This window comes from Garra rufa, chromosome 8 (genome assembly GCF_049309525.1).
Source record: "Garra rufa chromosome 8, GarRuf1.0, whole genome shotgun sequence".
Lineage (NCBI taxonomy): Eukaryota > Metazoa > Chordata > Actinopteri > Cypriniformes > Cyprinidae > Garra > Garra rufa.
The window spans coordinates 19818585-19838097 of NC_133368.1; the positions used below are offsets into that span (position 1 = coordinate 19818585).

Below are 19513 nucleotides of genomic sequence, written 5' to 3' on the forward strand. Positions count from 1 at the left end.
GGGAAGGGAGGAGGATACTAAGGAAGTAAGGTGGGAGGGTGAGAGAGAGCATAGGTTTTGTCTAAAAGTAACAGGTAGAGGGGTTGGGGGTGCATAAGTAGCAAGATGTAGGTTAAGTGTAATGAAGAAGTGGTCAGAGATGTGTAGGTGCTTGACCGAGATGTTGTCTGTAAAACAATTGTGTGTGTAAATGAGATCGAGTTGGTTGCCAGATTTATGAGTGTATGTAGTGATAATGCGTTTTAGATCAAATGAAGCTAGGAGTGAATGGAAGTCTGCAGCATAGGGTTTGTCGAGGTGAATGTTAAAGTCTCCAAAGACTAGAAGTGGGCTGCCATCCTCTGGAAATGAGGACAGTAGCCCATCCAGCTCTTCTAAGAAGATGCCAAGTTGACTAGGATGGCGGTAAATTACCACAACATGGAGTTATATATATAATTATATATATAAATAGAAATAGGATAATAATGAACTAAAATCTAAAATAGAAATGTGTGAAGGTGGAGCCAAAAAAAATGGAGGACCACGGCAGAGATAGGGGATGGTTGCCTAAATCAATTTTTTCTTTATTTTAAGAGGTGCAGAGTTGTTTGAAGCCAAAGTGAAGAAACAGGTGGCAGCAAGAATAGAAATGGAGAAAAAATCTGTGGAGATACTGAAGAAACAGTATGGAGATGTTTTCTTTCCTCTTTTTCTTCTTTGTCATTGATCAATTCTAATGCTTAATGTGTTTTAATAGTATATGTTAGTGTTAAGCTAATTTCATTCTTGTCCCACAGAATGGAGAAAATCAAGTCAAAACAGGAGAATGATCCTTATAAAAAGGTTACATCATCTACTGCTGATGCTGAATCCACATATTGCCCAAAACAAAAAGGTAGTCCATTTTAAATAAATATTTTTATATTATTTAGTTCTTTAAATGCACATTGGTATGAACCATGAACCATGAAACCACCTTCTTACTGGTGCTTATTACATATGTTGTGCCATACCAAACTTCAGAATAATATTTAATGAACATCAAAACATGTGTGTGTGCCTGCATGTATGTTCAGATGGGGACTGTGGCTATGATCTGTTTGAAACTGACAGTGAGGAAGAGGAAGAGGAGGTAAAGGACAGGACACAAGACAACATTTCTCCTAAGAAGAAAACTGCTTTTCAGGTATGGGGGGTTGGTTGGTTCAGGGAGTACCTGCCACATTTATACACTTTTATCAGTGGTGGGGGCTCAGGGCCAGCAAGGCCTTCTCTGCTTTCCTAAACATCAGAATCTTACATTTTATTGTAAATTTTTTTCATTAATGTGTATTAAATTGGTAACGCTTTACAATACGTGTGCACAAATGTGCATTAATTCATGTTAAATTAATGCACAGATAATCACGAGTTAATGTATAATTAATGAAGAACTAAACAATTTATTAATGATTACTACATCAGCAACTAATGAACATTCTGTATGATTCATAGATTAAGTAATCAATAAATTGTTATTAGTTAAAAATGTCATAATGTATTCATTCCCTAATAACCCCTTTTATTAACTAATAGTGTAAATTGATGTATTAATTACCAAAATGGGTTCAAGTCATGTTCTCTGAATGTTCTCGCGAATGACATCTTTACATGTTAGGTCAATGCAAAGATGCGAATAGCCATCCTACAGCGCGAAACACGTGAATGAGGCGGCGCAACTAGCGCAAATGAAGTGGCGTGCATTGGGTGTTTCAAGCGTTTGCCGCGCCATTTGCACAAGTAGAAAAATCTGGTAAGTTTAAAATAAAAATGCTCTTTACTCAATTTGACCTACATATATATACATATTGAGATTACAAGTAAGGTAAAGCTGGCAAATTGAGCTCATTCACCTATTTTACAACTACTTTCCTGCTGATGAGTGGCAGACGCCCCTCCCATGACGCAAATTCGTGTCTGTTGTGAAGTAAATTTCACACGCGAATGACGCGAGTAAACTAAAATGTTCAAGCATCCAACTAAGCGCGAATAGCGCGATTTATTCGCGCAAGTCGCGTCCGGTGTGAACGCACCATTAGAGGCTGATTGCTCTCACTGTGAGAGTTTCAGTCTCGCCTCTTTGTACTCGCGGATCGCTTTCTTTTCAGAAAGCCCCGCCCCCTGCGCCCTCCCATTTTCTCCCTCCCAGGAACCTGTGATGAAAAAATAGCGGGGCAAAGGACTTCAGCGCTCTGTGGCAAGCGAGCTTACGTCGGCTTAGGTCCCGTATGCCTCGTTTTCACCACAAAGGGAGGTTTCTCCCATTTAATTCACCCAGCCTGACCAGCATCCCCTTGCCAATGTAGGTGATCTGGTCTCGTTTGGGGGAAGTGAGGATGAGCATGCTGATGACAGTGTGTCATTGGCAGCATCGGATGCAGAGGAGCTGTCGGGCTCGATTGCTGACCCCGCCCCCTTGCTGCCGTCCGAGCTGAGTGATGCAAAAGCCGGGATAGATACCAAACTCTTCCGTATCCTCTCTAGGAGCCAGGGATCCTCCCTATCCCTGGCTCCCCGTACATTTACGAAGTGCATGGATGGTCTCAGACAAGAAGGAATCCGCATCCTCAAGTACCTCGACGACTGGCTCATTTTGGCCCAGTCAGAGGCAGAACTGAAAGTGCACAAGACCCTCCTCCTCAGCCACTTGGAATGCCTGGGGCTCAGGGTCAATTTTGCCAAGAGCTCGTTGATTCCCAGTCAACGCATATCGTTCCTGGGGACAATCCTCGACTCAGTTCAAATGAGAGCGGCAGTCAAGACAGATCGCGCTCAGGCCATACAGAATCTCGTGGCCTCCTTCAGAATAGGAGACCCTCACCCTCTCAAGATGTTTCAGAGAATGCTAGGTCTTATGGCCGCAGCTTCTCCAGCTCTGCAGCTAGGCCTGCTTCGAATGCGGCCCCTTCAGCGCTGGCTGAAACCACGGGAGCCCAACCATGTGTGGCGTCATGGATGCCTCTGTCTCAAGGTGGACCAGGCCTGTGTTACGGCCCTGGCCCCTTGGTTAAACGATCGCTGAATGAGGAGGGGAGCAGCCCTAGGGATGGTCAGCAGAAGGAAGGTGATCTCGACAGATGCTTCCAACACAGGTCGGGGAGCTCTGTGCGAAGGCAGACCCACTTTCGGCCTCTGGTCGAAAGCGGAACAAGAACTTCACATCAACTGCTTGGAAATGCCAGGGAGGCCTTTCCTCGAAGCGCCTCCTTGCTCTAGCGCATGGCCTCCTGGAATGGGCTCAGCTACACTTGAGCTTGCTAAGAGCAGCTCATGTTCCAGGCAAGCTGTATCAGGGAGCGGATATGTTATGACGGAGCAACGTCCCCTCAGAAGAGTGGAGGCTCCATCCGCAGATGGTTCAGAGGATTTGGGAGATCTTTGGCAAGGCCGAAGTGGACCTTTTTGCCTCAGAAGACAACTCTCACTGCCAAATTTACTATTCAAAGGACAAGGATGCATTGGCCCACGACTGGCCCGACCTCCTCCTTTGTGCCTTTCCCCCGATTGCTCTGATTCCACAGGTAATCAGGCGAATCAGGGAGCAGAAGAGCAGGGTGCTGATGGTAGCCCCTCTCTGGAGGAACCAGCATTGGGTGTCAGAACTGACACAGCTGCTTGCAGCAGCCCCTTGGCCCATTCCTCTGAGACAGGACCTCCTCTCTCAAGCAAACCGGTCAATATGGCACCCCAGACCCGAGCTGTGGGACCTACACCTATTTCTAAACTTCCCAGAGCATGTGATGAACACTATTTTAGAGGCTAGAGCCCCATCTACAAGATGTCTCTATGCCCGTAAGTGGTCAGTGTTCTCCGCTTGGTGCGTAGACCACAGGCTAGACCCGCCCACTGCTGACTTATCGTCAATTCTGGCCTTCCTGCAGGAGCTGCTGGACAAGGGATGTTCCATCCACGCTCAAGGTCTATGTGGCAGCCATGTCGACCTTTCATGACCCTATTGCAGGACAATCAGTTGGCAAGAACAACTTGATTGTTTGTTTCTTGAGAGGAGCCAGGAGGCTGAATCCGCCTTGCTCCCTCACTGTCCCTATGTGGGACTTGCCTACTGTGTTGAGGGCCCTCAGGGGCCCGCCCTTTGAGCCGCTGCAAACGGCCAATATCCGAATCCTTTCGCTAAAGACTGTTTTGCTCTTGGCGCTAGCATCAGTCAAGTGTGTAGGAGACCTGCAGGCTCTTTCTGTAAGCCCCGCATGCCTAGAATTCGGGCCTAACGACTCTAAGGTCGTCCTGAAACCAAGGCTGGTATATACGCCTAAAGTGCTCTCCACTCCGTTCAGAGTACAGGTGGTTACGCTTTCTGCTCTTCCTCCATCAGATGAGGACCAGGAATTAGCGCTGCTCTGCCCCATCAGAGCACTTAGAATTTATATTGAGCATTCTGCCCAGTTTTGGAAATCGGAACAGCTCTTTGTTAGCTTTGGTAACCGCAACTTCCGGTTACGAAGCGGAGACTTTCTGGATGGATAGTTGACTCTATCGTACTAGCGTACTCTTCATTGGGCCTGCAATGTCCCATTGGAGTACGGGGCCACTGCACTAGAGGCACGTAGACACGTTCAAGCCCTGGGGCGTCTAATCTGTACAAGTCATAGAGCGATTACTAAGGGCCGGGCATAACCTCACTGTAGCTTAGCCCGTTAGTGCTTGGTAGGACGTGTTGTGTTGCTCTATGAGCCTTACATGCTTATGGAGTACATATTCCGTCGTTCTTCTACCTGACACGGCATGATTGTACTGGTTCCCATAGTGTCTAGCGACACAGTACGAGTGTAGTATCCACAGGGAATGAACTCGGTTACTAGCGTAACCTCGGTTCCCTTAGATACGGGAAAGAGTACTGCGTTGCTAGCCGTGCCAGGTAGCTGCACGACTCAGTCGTCGCTTCAGTCGAAGTAACCTGAGCATCCGTGGTGAAATACCGCTTATATAGGGTGTAACCCCACCCTGTTCAGCGGGCGATGGCGGGCATCATCGCCATAGGATTGTGCAGCACCGCTGCCGATCTAGTGGTCCGTTTCTAAAGCACTGCACGAACCAATAATCATGCAGTTTCACTGCGTGATTGAAAAAAGGCTTTTTCCCATAGCGTCTAACGACGCAGTACTCGTTGCCCTTTCTAAGGGAACCGAGGTTACGCTAGTAACCGAGTTCGTTTTTCAATGTGCAGTTGTCTGCTTTAATTAATCATTAGCTATAACTATTTTACTTAACAATTAGTTAATAGTTATGTGCCTCAATAAGTAAAGTCATAACATAATGATATCTTTGCAAATCATTAGCTAATGATTAATTTAAACAGACAACTGGAAGTTTAAATGCATGGCTTCAACACATTAAGGCACATGACTGACTAATTCTGCATCATAACCACAATGGCATATTACTTAACAATTAGTTAATAGTTTTGTGCCTCAATAAGTAAAGTCATAACATAATGATATTTTTGCAAATCATTAGCTAATGAGTAATTAAAGCAGACAACTGGAAGTTGAAGTACATAGCTTTGACCACTGTGGTAACTAGCACATGAATTTACACTATTAGTTAATAAAATAAGTTATTAGGGAATGAATACATTATGGCACAATTAAATAATAACAATTTATTGATTACTTAATCTATGAATCATACAGAATGTTCATTAGTTGCTAATGTAGTAATCATTAATAAATTGTTTAGTTCTTCATTAATTATACATTAACTCATGATTATCTGTGCATTAATTAAGCATGAATTAATGCTTATTTGTGTGCACGTATTGTAAAGTGTTACCATTAAATTATTTCCAATAGTCTATTATATTAATTTCATAGCTTTTGTCTTGGCTGTGCCATTTCCAGTAGTGTATGTTTATGTTAGAGCTTTTATTCAATCTTTTTTTTTTCAGCCAGAGGCTGACATCACGTGTTGCCAGGGTAAAAAAAAAAATATCTGTCTTGAAGCCTTCAGAATCAACTGTGCAGGAGCCAGTAGCTTAAAATAAATAGCAATGAAACTGTTATTATAACCAATCATATTTCGAGTTGGTGACATCAAGGCCATCGGAAGTATATAAGAGCACCTGCTGAATATCTCATCAACTTAGTCATCTGAAGGAGACGTAAATAGACAGGCTGAAGGCATGGCAAGGGGACGCAGTGTCTCGTTCCCTCCCTCTAGGTCAGGGTTGTCAAACTCAGTTCCTGGAGGGCCGCAGCACTGCAAAGTTTTGTTCCAACCCTGCTCCAACACATATACTATGCAGTTTTTAATTAAGCCTGAAGGACGTTATTAGTTGGATCAGGTGTGTTTAATTAGAGTTGCATCTAAACTCTGCAGGGCTGTGGCCCTCCAGGACTGGAGTCTGACCCCCTGCTCTAGGTGTACCATGGTTACCCAAGACGTTCCCACTCAAGGGAACCCACGCTGTATCTTCTAACAGACACCTTGGGGATATTTTAATTTAATTTAATTATGACTTGAGACTTGATTTTAACTCCCTAGGGTTTTTTTTCATGTCTTATCTTTAGACTTTAAAATTACTTAATTCAGTACAGTAAATGTACTAGAAATTAGGGCTGGTTCGAATACCATTTTTTGAGCTTCGAAGCTTCGGTAGTAATCAACATCGAATATTTGAAGCTTCAATGGGAGGGGCTGAACATATTCTTCTCTCTAATAAAGGCAGGAATCTCTGTATGTCTTTCTGTTTGCATTTTTATTATGTCGAGAACCGTTCATCCAAACGATTTTTGCTGTGGACCCAAGGGAGTGCAGTGTTGCATTTTGGTGCAATATGGACACAACACGTTCAGAATTAATAAATTGTAATAGAACATTGCTAGTTGGATCGGCGCGCATCACGCAGGCAGATCTTATATGCTTCATGAACGGACACTGCGCTAGTGATACAAAACACACAGGTCTGTTAAGAGCAATACTTTTAATAAGGTAGCCTAACATTTTTTAACAAACAAATCACTCCTAAATCAGAAATTAGCAGCACAGTAATTACTGACACCGTAAAGGGTAGGCTATTTACATAAAAGAACGAAAAAATGGCGCGGTGCTTATATATAAATAAATTTTTTATATCTAAATTATTTATAAATAAATATATGTGACCCTGGACCACAAAACCAGTCTTAAGTCGCTGGGGTATATTTGTAGCAATAGCCAAAAATACATTGTATGGGTCAAAATTATTGATTTTTCTTTTATGTCAAAAATCATTAGGATATTAAATAAAGATTATGTTCCATGAAGATTTTTTGTAAAATTCCTACTGTAAACCTATCAAAATGTAATTTTTGATTAGTAATATGCATTGTTAAGAACTTAATTTGGAGAACTTTAAAGGTGATTTTCTCAGTATTTTGTTTTTTTTTGCACCCTCAGATTCCTGATTTTCAAATAGATGTATCTCGGCCAAATATTGTCCTATCCTAATGTCACAAGGAGGGTCAGAGACGTGCGGATCCATTTGCAGCAGTTTATTCAAACAAACAAACACAAAGGGGCAGGCAGAAATCGTCGTCAAAAAACAGGCAGAAAGGTCGGGGCTGGCAGCAAGAATCAAACACGGGAGGGAGTCCAGGAATCAAACACACGGGAAAACAAACACGGAAAGAAACGCTCGGAAATACAGACCATACGGAACAATAAGACTTCGCCAAGAGCTGTGTGTGTGAGTGGCTTAAATGCATGAGAGTCAATGTGAAACAGATGTGTGCAGCAATCAGTGCAGTGGGAAACGAGGAGCAGCTGTGTGCAGTGATTGGTGCAGTGGCTTATGGGGATTGCAGTTCAGAATGTGTGTGCAAGAGTTCATGATGACAAGACGACCAATACGTGACAGAGCCCCTCCCCAAGGAGTGGCTTCCAGACGCTCTAACCACCTAATGAAACCCGGAACAGGGGGAGGGATGGAGGGCCAGGTCCATGTGGGGGTACTGGAACTATGAACTGCGGCGGAGCCGACGGAGGGAGAAGCCATGGCGGAGGAAGGGTTGGCTCCTGCATGGGGCCGACCGACGGAGGTGGAGCCGGTGGAGCCCGAGGGAGAACCGGAGAGTCGACGATCCTAGGTGACACCGAGGATCCGGAGGGCCAAGGCGGAACCCAAGGCTCTGGCGACCCCGGCGGAGATGGAGGTCCGGAGGTACGCAGCGGAGCCGGAGTGACAGAGGATCGAGGCTGTGCCCACGGGAGGGAGGAGGTCCAGCCGGATGAGTAGAGTCCAGAGGCGAAGGTGGGGCGACGACTGACCGGGGCGGAGCCGGAGAGATGATGGAGCCCGGAGGAGCTGGTGGGCCGACGGCCGACAACGGAGACGAGGGAGCACAGAGCCGGGGTGGAGCCGCAAGGTCGGAGGGCCAAGGTGGAGTCCAGGACTCTGAGACTGGAGGTGATGGTGAGGGATCCTTCAGTCTGGACACTGATGGAGACTGGCAGTCCCACGGCAAGTCCTCTGCACCGAAGGTGGGATGTGGGTGAGCAGAGGGACTGTCAGGAGACAGAGGTGGCGGGACTGGAGCAGCAGGGAGGGTCCATGCATGGCCTCCGTGACCGGAACCGGGCAGACAGGAATCTCAGGACGACTGGATGGAACCAGCGGAGGCTCTGGAAGACTGGGTTGAACCAGTGGAGGCTCTGGAAGGCTGGGCGGAACCAGCGGATGCTCTGGAAGGCTGGGCGGAACCAGCGGAGGCTCTGGAAGGCCGGGCGGAACCAGCGGAGGCTCTGGAAGGCCGGGCGGGACCAGCGGAGGCTCTGGAAGGCCGGGCGGGACCAGCGGAGACTCTGGAAGGCTGGGCGGAACCAGCGGAAGCTCTGGAAGGCCGGGCGGAACCAGCGGAGACTCTGGAAGGCTGGATGGAACCAGCGGAGGCTCTGGAAGACTGGGTTGAACCAGTGGAGGCTCTGGAAGGCTGGGCGGAACCAGCGGATGCTCTGGAAGGCTGGGCGGAACCAGCGGAGGCTCTGGAAGGCCGGGCGGAACCAGCGGAGGCTCTGGAAGGCCGGGCGGGACCAGCGGAGGCTCTGGAAGGCCGGGCGGGACCAGCGGAGACTCTGGAAGGCCGGGCGGAACCAGCGGAAGCTCTGGAAGGCCGGGCGGAACCAGCGGAGACTCTGGAAGGCTGGGCGGAACCAGCGGATGCTCTGGAAGGCTGGGCGGAACCAGCGGATGCTCTGGAAGGCTGGGCGGAACCAGCGGATGCTCTGGAAGGCTGGGCGGAACCAGCGGAGGCTCTGGAAGGCCGAGCGGAACCAGCGGAGACTCTGGAAGGCCGGCGGGACCAGCGGAGGCTCTGGAAGGCCGGGCGGGACCAGCGGAGACTCTGGAAGGCCGGGCGGGACCAGCGGAGGCTCTGGAAGGCCGGGCGGAACCAGCGGAGACTCTGGAAGGCCTGGCGGAACCAGCGGAGACTCTGGGAAGGTGGCCATCTTGCAAACAGGCTCTGGAAGGGCGGCCATCTTGCGAACAGACTCTAGAAGGGAGGTCATCTTGTGAAAAGACTCTAGAAGGAAGGCCATCTTGCTTACAGACTCATGCGAGGCAGCCATCTTGGCCGGGAACTCAGGAACAGAAGCCATCCTGGCAACAGGCTCAGGAAGGGCGGCCATCTTGTGAACAGGCTCAGGAGGGGCGGCCATCTTGTGAACAGGCTCTGGGTTGGCAGACATCTTATGCTGTGGCTCTGAGCTGGAACTTACTGTGGGAAGATGGTCCTGCTCCACAATTCCCACAGTAAAAGGAGAGCCACACAACAAAAGAGCAAGATCCATATAATATTGCAAGGTCCAATTAGGTTCAATCATGGGCATGAGTGAAGCCCATGGCTCTAAGAGTCCTCCACGGAAAAAAATCATTAGGCATCCATCATCCATAGTAGACTGATTAGCCAATTCGATGAAGTCCATCGCATACTCCTCAATAGTCCGCTCACCCTGCTTGAGACGCATGATCTGTACAGTGAGGTTCGTGCTGGAACCGGATGACACCATACTCGCTGCTGGATCCTTGTAGCGGCGAAGTCTTCTGTCACAAGGAGGGTCAGAGACGTGCGGATCCATTTGCAGCAGATTATTCAAACAAACACAAAGGGGCAGGCAGAAATCGTCGTCAAAAAACAGGCAGAAAGGTCAGGGCTGGCAGCAAGAATCAAACACGGGAGGGAGTCCAGGAATCAAACACACGGGAAAACAAACACGGAAAGAAACGCTCGGAAATACAGACCATACGGAACAATAAGACTTCGCCAAGAGCTGTGTGTGTGAGTGGCTTAAATGCATGAGAGTCAATGTGAAACAGATGTGTGCAGCAATCAGTGCAGTGGGAAATGAGGAGCAGCTGTGTGCAATGATTGGTGCAGTGGCTTATGGGAATTGCAGTCCAGAATGTGTGTGCAAGAGTTCATGATGACAAGACGACCAATACGTGACACCTAACAAACTATACATCAATAGAAAGCTTATTTATTGAGCTTTCATATGATGTATATATCCCAGTTTTGTAAGATTTTACCTTATGACTGGTTTTGTGGTCCAGGGTCACATATATACATTATATATAACGTTTGTGTATATAAGCCTATATATCCCAGATAGCACACATACGTTGGGCCGACGTCGTCCCGACTTACAAAATTCCATCGGCGCGATGTCGCTCCGAGGTCGTTTGCTAATCGGCAAGACGTCGCCGCGATGTCGGCATTTGATCGCAAATGCTCTCCGGCCGACATTCGGCCGATGCAGCTTTAAATCCCCGCTGCTCGGCGTGGGCGCGGTTCACCGGCGTTTCGCTCATTCCTATTCTCACGTACCACCCGCGGCAGGAGCCGCTGGTTTATAATAAAACAATACACACGACACCACTCTCAATAACGGTTGCTTGTTTATTAACATTTTCAAGGCAGACATTAAACATACAAATACATTTACATTTATCAGATATATTTGTATCAAACGTGACATACAAATGAGAATCATTCACTCTTTCAAAGATTAACCACAGCATTTGCAGTAAAACCATAGTAAAAACTAAATCAATATTTTTTACTACAATAACCGTTTAACAATGACTGTTGCATTAAAACCACAGTAAGTACAAAACTAACCATTACTATAGTATTTGCAGTAAAACCATAGCAACCACATTTATTATGATTTTAAAAAACTATGGTTACTACAGTCATGCTTACCACAGTTTTACTTTAGTATTACTACAATTCAACTATAGTAGAACCATGGCATCAAAACCTTATGAACCAAAAAAAAAAAAAAAAAAAAAAAAAAACTTGTTTACTACACTTATAGTTGCTACAGTTTTGCTATTGAAAAACATGGTTAACATGGTTAACTGATCTATAATTATATACACATTTCATAATACTTATCATTTCAAAGTAGGTTTACAGAAAATGCATTTTTCCAAGGTTACAATGTAAAAAAAAAAAAAAAAAAAAAAAACTTTAATCAGAGGTGACTGAGACTTACTGGGAAAGATCTTTTAGCAACAAACAAATGTCCATATGACAGAATCTCAAAGATAAAGGTAATTATCTATTTTCATTGCCACATCAGAATCTAATCTATCTTCATGGCAAAAACCAATGTACAATATTACAAGAGCTACATGAACACAAAATAAAAACTGAGCAAACACTACAGCAGTTAAAATGTTTTAAGTTATATGATACAAATTTTAAAATCTTTTATGATAAAACCTTACTAAAGTCTCCAGTGAAGTGTTCAGTTAAACACAATCATTTAACATTATTAAAGGGTAAGGTCAACAATTTTCAATCCACTTTGTATGTTACAAAGTTGTTAATGTAAAAGATTTCTCAGAGATCCCCAGTTTATTTATGAGCAAAACTCTGCTGCATGACGGAAAACACAGTATTTTGTCATTTTGTTGATGCAAAAAGTGTTTTTGTCAAAATTCATCATTTCATTATGAGTCATCCTGCAAAGTGTTGCTTATAAGTAAAAAAGGATTTATAGGTAAACAGATTTACAGATATTAGAAACACTGCAATAATACAAAGCGGCTTGAAAATGTATACCCTTAAAGGCAATATAAGGATAATATTTCACAGTTTTGTATGTCCATGTACAGCTGGCATCATCTGAAAACTTGAGTGTCGCCGTCTTCTGAAGTCTTCACAAGTAAGGCTGGATTCGATCTTGAACTGGTGTAACCTCTGGTAACCTTGGGAGGGGCATCCAGAGAAAGAAACAGGAAAGCAAAAGGAGAAAGATTAGCATAGCAGCTTTTCATATTATTTCAGACAAAGGATGATTTATTTAAATTACATATAATTGTAGTGCAATGTTTTGAGATGTGTTATGTGAATGCTTGGCTAAAAATGTTTATTTTTATTTAATTTAAACAAAAAGATTGTACCTGACCCTTGGACATTATCAGGAAGACTATTTTAAAGTTAAGGAATAAAATACAAAAAATGTGCTTATATACTTTAGTGGACTTTGATACATTCTCACTATTATCAATAGTCCAGAGTTTTGTAACCTCATTACAGGCCAAGTACTATCGCTGCTGTTGCCCGTATTTGTGTTTATTGTGATCTGGTTTAATCACAATAAGAATTTTTATAGAACCCTTGGTAAATATATTATTTGCCCTCAGTATTCAGGGAACAGACACGGAATGGACTACATATGCCACAGTATAATTTTAAGGGTTAGTTCACCAAAATATGAAAATTCTGTCATTAATTCCTCACTCTCATGTCATTCCAAAACTGTAAGACCTTTGTTCATCTTAAAAACACCAATTAAGATGTTTTGGATGAAATCTGAGAGCTTTCTGACCCTGCATATACAGCAAGGGCCCTGACACGGTCAAGACACAGAAGGGTAGTAAAAGCATTATTAAAACAGTCCATGTGACATCAGCGATTCAACCTTCATTTTATGATGCTACGAGAATACAAATTTAGTTTCTTTTGTTCACAAAATTACTCTCAGAGTTTCATAAAACTACAGTTGAACCACAGATGAACCCGTCTCTGTCTTGGTGGTACCCTTGCTGTCTATGCAGGGTCAGAAAGCTCTTGGATTTTATCAAAAATATCTTAAATTGTGTTCAGAAGATGAAAGGAGGTCTTACGGGTTTGGAACAACATGAGCGTGAGTAATTAATGACAGAATGTTTATTTTTAGGTGAACTAGCCCTATAAGTGGGAGGTACATCATAACTGTAATGTGCACTTCCTTTCAAAAGTTTACGTCTTTGAAATAAGACACTTCTGCTCACCAAGGCTGCATTTATTTGATCAAAAATGAAGTGAAAACAATAATATTGTAAAATATTATTACAAATTAACAGATTTTTGTGAATATATTGTGAACTTAATTTCTTTTTATCAAAGCTGCATTTTCAGCATCTTTACTCCAGTCTTCAGTGTGACATGATCCTTCAGAAATCAATCTAATTTGGTGATTTGCTGCTGAAAAAACATTTTTAATTTCTAATTATCAATGTCTTGTCATTATCAATTATCAAAAGTTAAAGGAAACTAAATAAATGCTGTAAATGAAAAAATAAAAAATAAATAAATAAATAAATTTTATTCATCAAAATATCCTCTTGCTTAAACTCAAACACATGATTAATGATTTCTGAAGGATCATGTGACCCTGAAGACCGGAGTAAAGATACTGAAAATGTAGCTTTGCATCACAGAAATAAATTAGTTCTCTAACTATATTAAAATAGAGAACAATCATTTTAAATTATATTAAATTTACAATATATGCTTAACTGTATTATTTATCAAAATACACAAAGCTGTGGTGGGCAGAAGAAACTTTACCATACCAAAACTTACGAAACAGTAGTGTATGTTTGATATTTTACTTACTAGATCATTGGTTTACAGCACTTTGGAGAAGAAGGTTCACTCTGAGTCTGCTGATGTGCCACAGGCCATCATCATGGAAGAATCTAGGAACAAAACATTTGTCACAGAGACCACAATATTTAGTATGCAGTTGCTGGTTTATTAGAAGGTTAAACAAGTTAAAGTACAGGTACAATGCAGAAAAAAAGAATACATAATATATTACAATTATATAACAATATGTTTTTAGTGTTAAGTAGTTACATTTGGATGTGAAAAGCTTCTTAAAATTACTATAATAAATAAATATTTAATTTAGCAAAATAATTTAACAGACACATGGTTATATAGGTTAAATATATTGTGTGAAAAATGCATATTAAGTTATTTTTATGAGCTTCTTCGGTTCACCTGTATTTCCTGCTTCTGTCAGCAGCTCTATTCAGACATTTTGAAACCTTGGAGCTTCCCTTCTGTTGTGGAGGCTTTATTTCTGTCCTCCTGAAAGAACATATTTTGTCAGTATGTGTTTACCTTACAAGATCAAGAAGCATTTTCCCTTGTTTTCAGCCATTTAGGTTCAATAAATGAGCCTACTACCAATAACCCACAGACAATCTGTCACAGGGGTTAAAGTAAATAAAAATCCTGAGCCTGAACATATTTTTTTTTAGGGGGGGGGGGGGGCATTCTTGAGTGCACTCGTTCAATCCCACAACGCATTGCAAAAACGAGTGTACAACCGATGAACACTCAACAGCTAGAGATAACCCATAATGCAGTGGTTCTCAAAGTGGGGGGCGCATGAGTATTGCAGGGGGGGGGGCGCGGGCCATCAGCAGAAAAATAAACGTAAACAGCCAAAGGACGTAATGAACGGGAGATGGATCGGTGTGTGAAAGAGAAGAGAAAACCATAGATGAATTAGCACAGACCCAGGCAGGGGCTGGTCATTCAAAAACTCAATGCAGGGCTTCAAAGCTGCATTTATTGTCTACAAGACTAAGAAAGAACTGTGTTGTTTATGTTTTGCTATTTATACTGTAGATTCTTTAAAAATAGAGAAAATAAACATCTTCTTCATGTACTCATATTTTAATTAATTCCTGTCCCTTGCTTAAGGCGTAAAATAAATATAAAAAAGGCTTTCAGAATCAGCCCATTTGCTTGTAAAACATCTGCAACCAGAATCAGCCATGAAGAATCAAGATCGACACATTACTAAAAATAAATTGGGTGCTCCTATATTTTTTTTGTGCTCAAACTTTTTTTTACGTGGTAGCACTGTAAAAAAAAGTTAATTTCAAGCCCTGCTATGCCTTAGGACAGCATGAATCCTACAAAAAAATATATGAATAAATAAATAACATAGATAATTATAATAATAACAGTTATTCTCCCTGTGCTATTTTTTTTTAATTAAGCTATTTTATTTCAAGTGTTGCATGTGTTTTTCTCCTTTTTTTTTTTTTTGAACTAAGAAAGCATTAATTTTTCATTAAGCTTAGTAAAATCATTTATTAGTCTTAGGTGGGATAGGTATTTTTGGGAGGGGGGCGCCAGATTTTTTTTAAAGGTTTAAAGGGGGGCGCGACCAAAAAAGTTTGAGAACCACTGCCATAATGCACTGTGAGAGTCACGTGCCGATTGAATTCACGATCCGCGTCTCACCAGAAGATGGCGCCCGCAGCTGAATCATCCATCCGTTCATTTTACAATGCGCTCGTCCACTGCGTATTACAGCGTACAACAGTTACACGTTCATTGTGAATTGATTATTAAATTGTTTAACTAGGGTTTATACATAATTTCCGTGACAGAGTTCAAGATAAATCATTTAATCTTACTACTGGAGCTGCCCATTTGAAATGATTAAACAGTTAACACACTATGCAAAAGCGGCAGTCCTTCCGGTGCCCTTAGTGTCCGAATTCACTCACTCGTTTTCATTCATTCCTTCAAGTGAACTGAATGAGTGGACTAATGTAGGAAATAGGGTATAGGGGGCGGTTTCGGATACAGCCTAAATCATGACGAGCAAGCACTTTCTTACCGCTGCTGTAGCTTCCTCGAGCAAATCGTGCAGAAATAAGCCCCGGGCTCTCTTAGTTTCTTGCACCAACTGCCAAAAGGCTCGCCATGATCTCTACTTTCTTCAATCCACGTCCAGCGCCAATTAATTTTGAGTCCTTTTACTATTGCTAGGACATCATCCCCAGGCTTCATAAACTTGCGCTCCATTTTTTTTCCTCTGACAACGCTAACGTGACATTGACGTATGGGTGTCAATCATACTGTGTTGCAAGGACCCGCCCTTCTGTGCTTCTGATAGGCTTGTAATGTTAGTTAAGGCTGCGTTCCTCTCATATGATTGGTAGGTGAAATAAATTGTCTCGAAAATATTGAACCGCATGCGCAGGCTCTAAAAATATATATATATTTTTTCTCTCACGGCCGCACGCCGGAGATCCGGCACGGTGCCGGAATACTTTAAGCCCTGCTGTCAGCAAAAAAAATAAATAAAAAAAGTTTCATAAACAAGAGCTCAATCTCTAGAGTTAGCATACCTCATCTGTGAGATGCTAACGAACTTTTTCGAAGACATTAAACCATTTCTACGAAGTAAATATTCAACAGAAACGAGTCAATTACAAGTAAGGAACAGTTATATGTAATACTTGTGTGATTTTAAGCACTAAACTTACCTAAAAGCAGCGACGACAACAGCACAGAGAGACGGAGTTTTCGTGTCAGGTGTCTTGCTGCAGCCCCGTTTCCATGGCAACCTCTCCAGCGTAAACTTAGACATTCAACAAATTAAAGTACGTCAAAGTCACGCAGTATTTACAAAAGTAAACATCTAGAATTGAATCCTTACATTATTAATCTAGTTTCATTTAATCATTATCCAATCATGAATTTAAAACAGATTTTTAGTTTAAAAAGGAACCGCAACAATAACGTTAGCATGGCTCACCGTAGAGACGGAGACTTTCTGGCAGCCTGAAACAGTGAAAAACACGATGAAAAACGTTAGTTAGGACAAAGCAGTGTAACACTATTGAAATAAAAACTAAAAACAAACTCTGAACTAAGCTTTTTGCTGCTCAGCGTCTATCGTTAGCTCATCCCCTCAGAAAAACTACTGGAAACACAGTAATCCGTTAACGTTAGCTTAACAAGTAAAAGTTATTTGGAAATGAGCCCAATTCTCAAGTTGGGCTCAAGGCAAAGTCTTTTTACCTGTACTACAGTGCACCAAGCGCCTTATTAGTTATAAAGTGTCACGGAATTAACAAAATAATATATTTTTTCCAATTTAACTCAAGTGAAAACTTACCTGAAAGCCACGGATGTCGCCGGAGGTGTAGCCATCTTTCTGGTGGGTTGCTAAGAGACGAATAACCGTACAAATTCAAACAGAAAAGTGCGGCATCGGCCTTCTGTCGTGAGCCGACTCAGAGCCGATGTTTGATGAGCTGGCAAAATAGAGCAGTGACTGAATTACACCCGCCTACGCCTGGCCGATCCTTTTTAGATCTAGAGTTTATGAGGCCGACGTTCTGTTCACGGGCCGACGTCGGCCCGACGTATGTGTGCTGTCTGGGATAAAATACATAGCCTATGTATATGATTTTGAAACCCAAAATAAATTAGGCTCAAACATTATAAGTTTTTGTTTTTTAAAGTAACGACCAAGTCATCACGATTTCAATTAAAATCCATAGATATAAAAAACTTAAAGCATATCACAATATTAGTTGAATCGTTTAACCTAGATAAAAAAGTGTGCTATTAGGCTCATATCCAATCGTTTGTGCAGAGAGTAAAGCTGAAGCACGCTTTGCAGAACATGGAAGCGCCAGCGCTATGTGAAACTTCATTTTTGCTCATAAAGGTAAGACTAATATATCATCCGAAACTGTAAAAAAAATAATTTAAATAATTAAAATCGAAAACAAAACTCTTTCATTAGCTATAGGCCTAATCCATAAATATGCATTTAGGTATTAAAGGCGAGTTCATGAGCAAATGGCGAGTCAGGATCGTCAACTTCATCTTTGTTTCAAATACTAGTTTATTAATAAATAATTCAAATATGTCCTTACTTTTCCCCCCGACACATTCATGGTAATTATGTTTGCTGAGGCTTTGCGGTCAGCTTTAGCCTACTGCGTGCATTTAAACGCGGAGGCGCTATTGTCATTGCGACAGTCACAGCCCAGCTTTGCTTCCACCAAGTGGACCCGACTGTACTGTATAGTGTCTCTCAAATATTACTCAATCTCTCTCTTTTTTTTTTTTTTTTTTTGCTGTCTCTGTGTTAGTGGCACAGCAGTCTGATCTTCTTCATTCATATTTAAGCCGAATGAGAACCGTTTCGCGGGGGATGCAAGGTGTATGAAAAAAAAAAAAACGAATATTCGAATCTCAAAATTTAAAGTCGAATGCCAACCCACCGAACGGATATTCGAATATTCTGGTCCAGCCCTACTAGAAATGTCTTATTAATGAAGTATAGCAAGTGCAAGTTCACAAATTCACACTTAACTCCCTAAACTTAATAAAACATCATGGCCTGGTTTCCCAGACAGGGCTTAGACCAGGGATCATCAAATCTGGACCTCGAGATCCATTTTCCTGCAGAGTTTAGCTTTTACCCTAATCAAACACACCTGAGCATGCTAATCAAGGTCTTCAGGATCATTAGAGAATAACAGGTAGGTGAGTGTGATCAGGGTTGGAGCTAAACTCTGCAGCGCATTGGACCTCCAGGGTAAGATTTGGGGAACCTTGGCTTAGACTAAACTAAGAGTAGGCCATAGTTTAAATAGGACATTTAATCTGTAAAATACATTTCTGCAGTTTCTGTGGCTTACTGTATTTTGCCACTGGTTACCATAATAAATGGTAAAGATCTAGATAAAGTTCCACTTTGATAAGAAGTTCAGGGACTTCCTGTTTGATTAAGTTCAACCCCATGGCAACCCTCAAGTCACCCAAAACCAGGCACAAATGAAATACTACTGGAGACCGATATTCATGCACATATCAGTGCTGTGGGGGATACTAAAAGGGATCCAGTGTTCTGGAAAACATTTTCCTGGGTGATTCAAGCAAAACCAAAATTATTTACAACATTATTACCTTTAATAGCCTTGGCAAACAGTTTTTAGCAAAGTCCACATGGTTCTCAGTTTTCTTACAGAAATAATTTAGTGATGATTTTCATAATAGGAACATGATACACAGAATTAATTAAAATCTGAGAACATTTGGGGAATGAGTTCACACTCTGACACACAAAATATCACTTATCTCTTATAAATTATATAAAAATTACTCATAATTGCATTGACAGAGTGATTAAAATATAGTAGTCAAACATGTGGGTTACAGACTTAATACAGAATTGTGCAAAGGAATCTCTGCATTTATGCTTGGTCTTTAAGATCAAAGAGCAGCTTAACATGGTCCAGTTAGCCCTGCTGGTTGATGCTGTAACATCATAAATTTCAGATGTACTAGCACCTACATGTTGTCCTGCACAATTTCAACAATTGCAATGGGATTAATGAAAACAAATAACTTTGCCACTGAGTAGCCACAGAATTACAATCAAC

The 19513-nt window shown here is 42.2% G+C and overlaps 1 protein-coding gene across 1 annotated transcript in view; it reads left to right on the forward strand.

Moving 5' to 3' along the window:
* The window catches only part of LOC141340109 (piezo-type mechanosensitive ion channel component 2), a 203914-nt gene that overhangs the window by 135342 nt on the left and 49059 nt on the right, over positions 1 to 19513 (forward strand). The window contains exons 29-35 of the mRNA XM_073845042.1: positions 577 to 666; positions 780 to 877; positions 1059 to 1168; positions 2300 to 3005; positions 3114 to 3758; positions 3847 to 3939; positions 4028 to 4459. Of these exons, the coding sequence (XP_073701143.1) occupies positions 577 to 666; positions 780 to 877; positions 1059 to 1168; positions 2300 to 3005; positions 3114 to 3758; positions 3847 to 3939; positions 4028 to 4459 (2174 nt within the window). The remainder of the gene's footprint in view (positions 1 to 576; positions 667 to 779; positions 878 to 1058; positions 1169 to 2299; positions 3006 to 3113; positions 3759 to 3846; positions 3940 to 4027; positions 4460 to 19513) is intronic.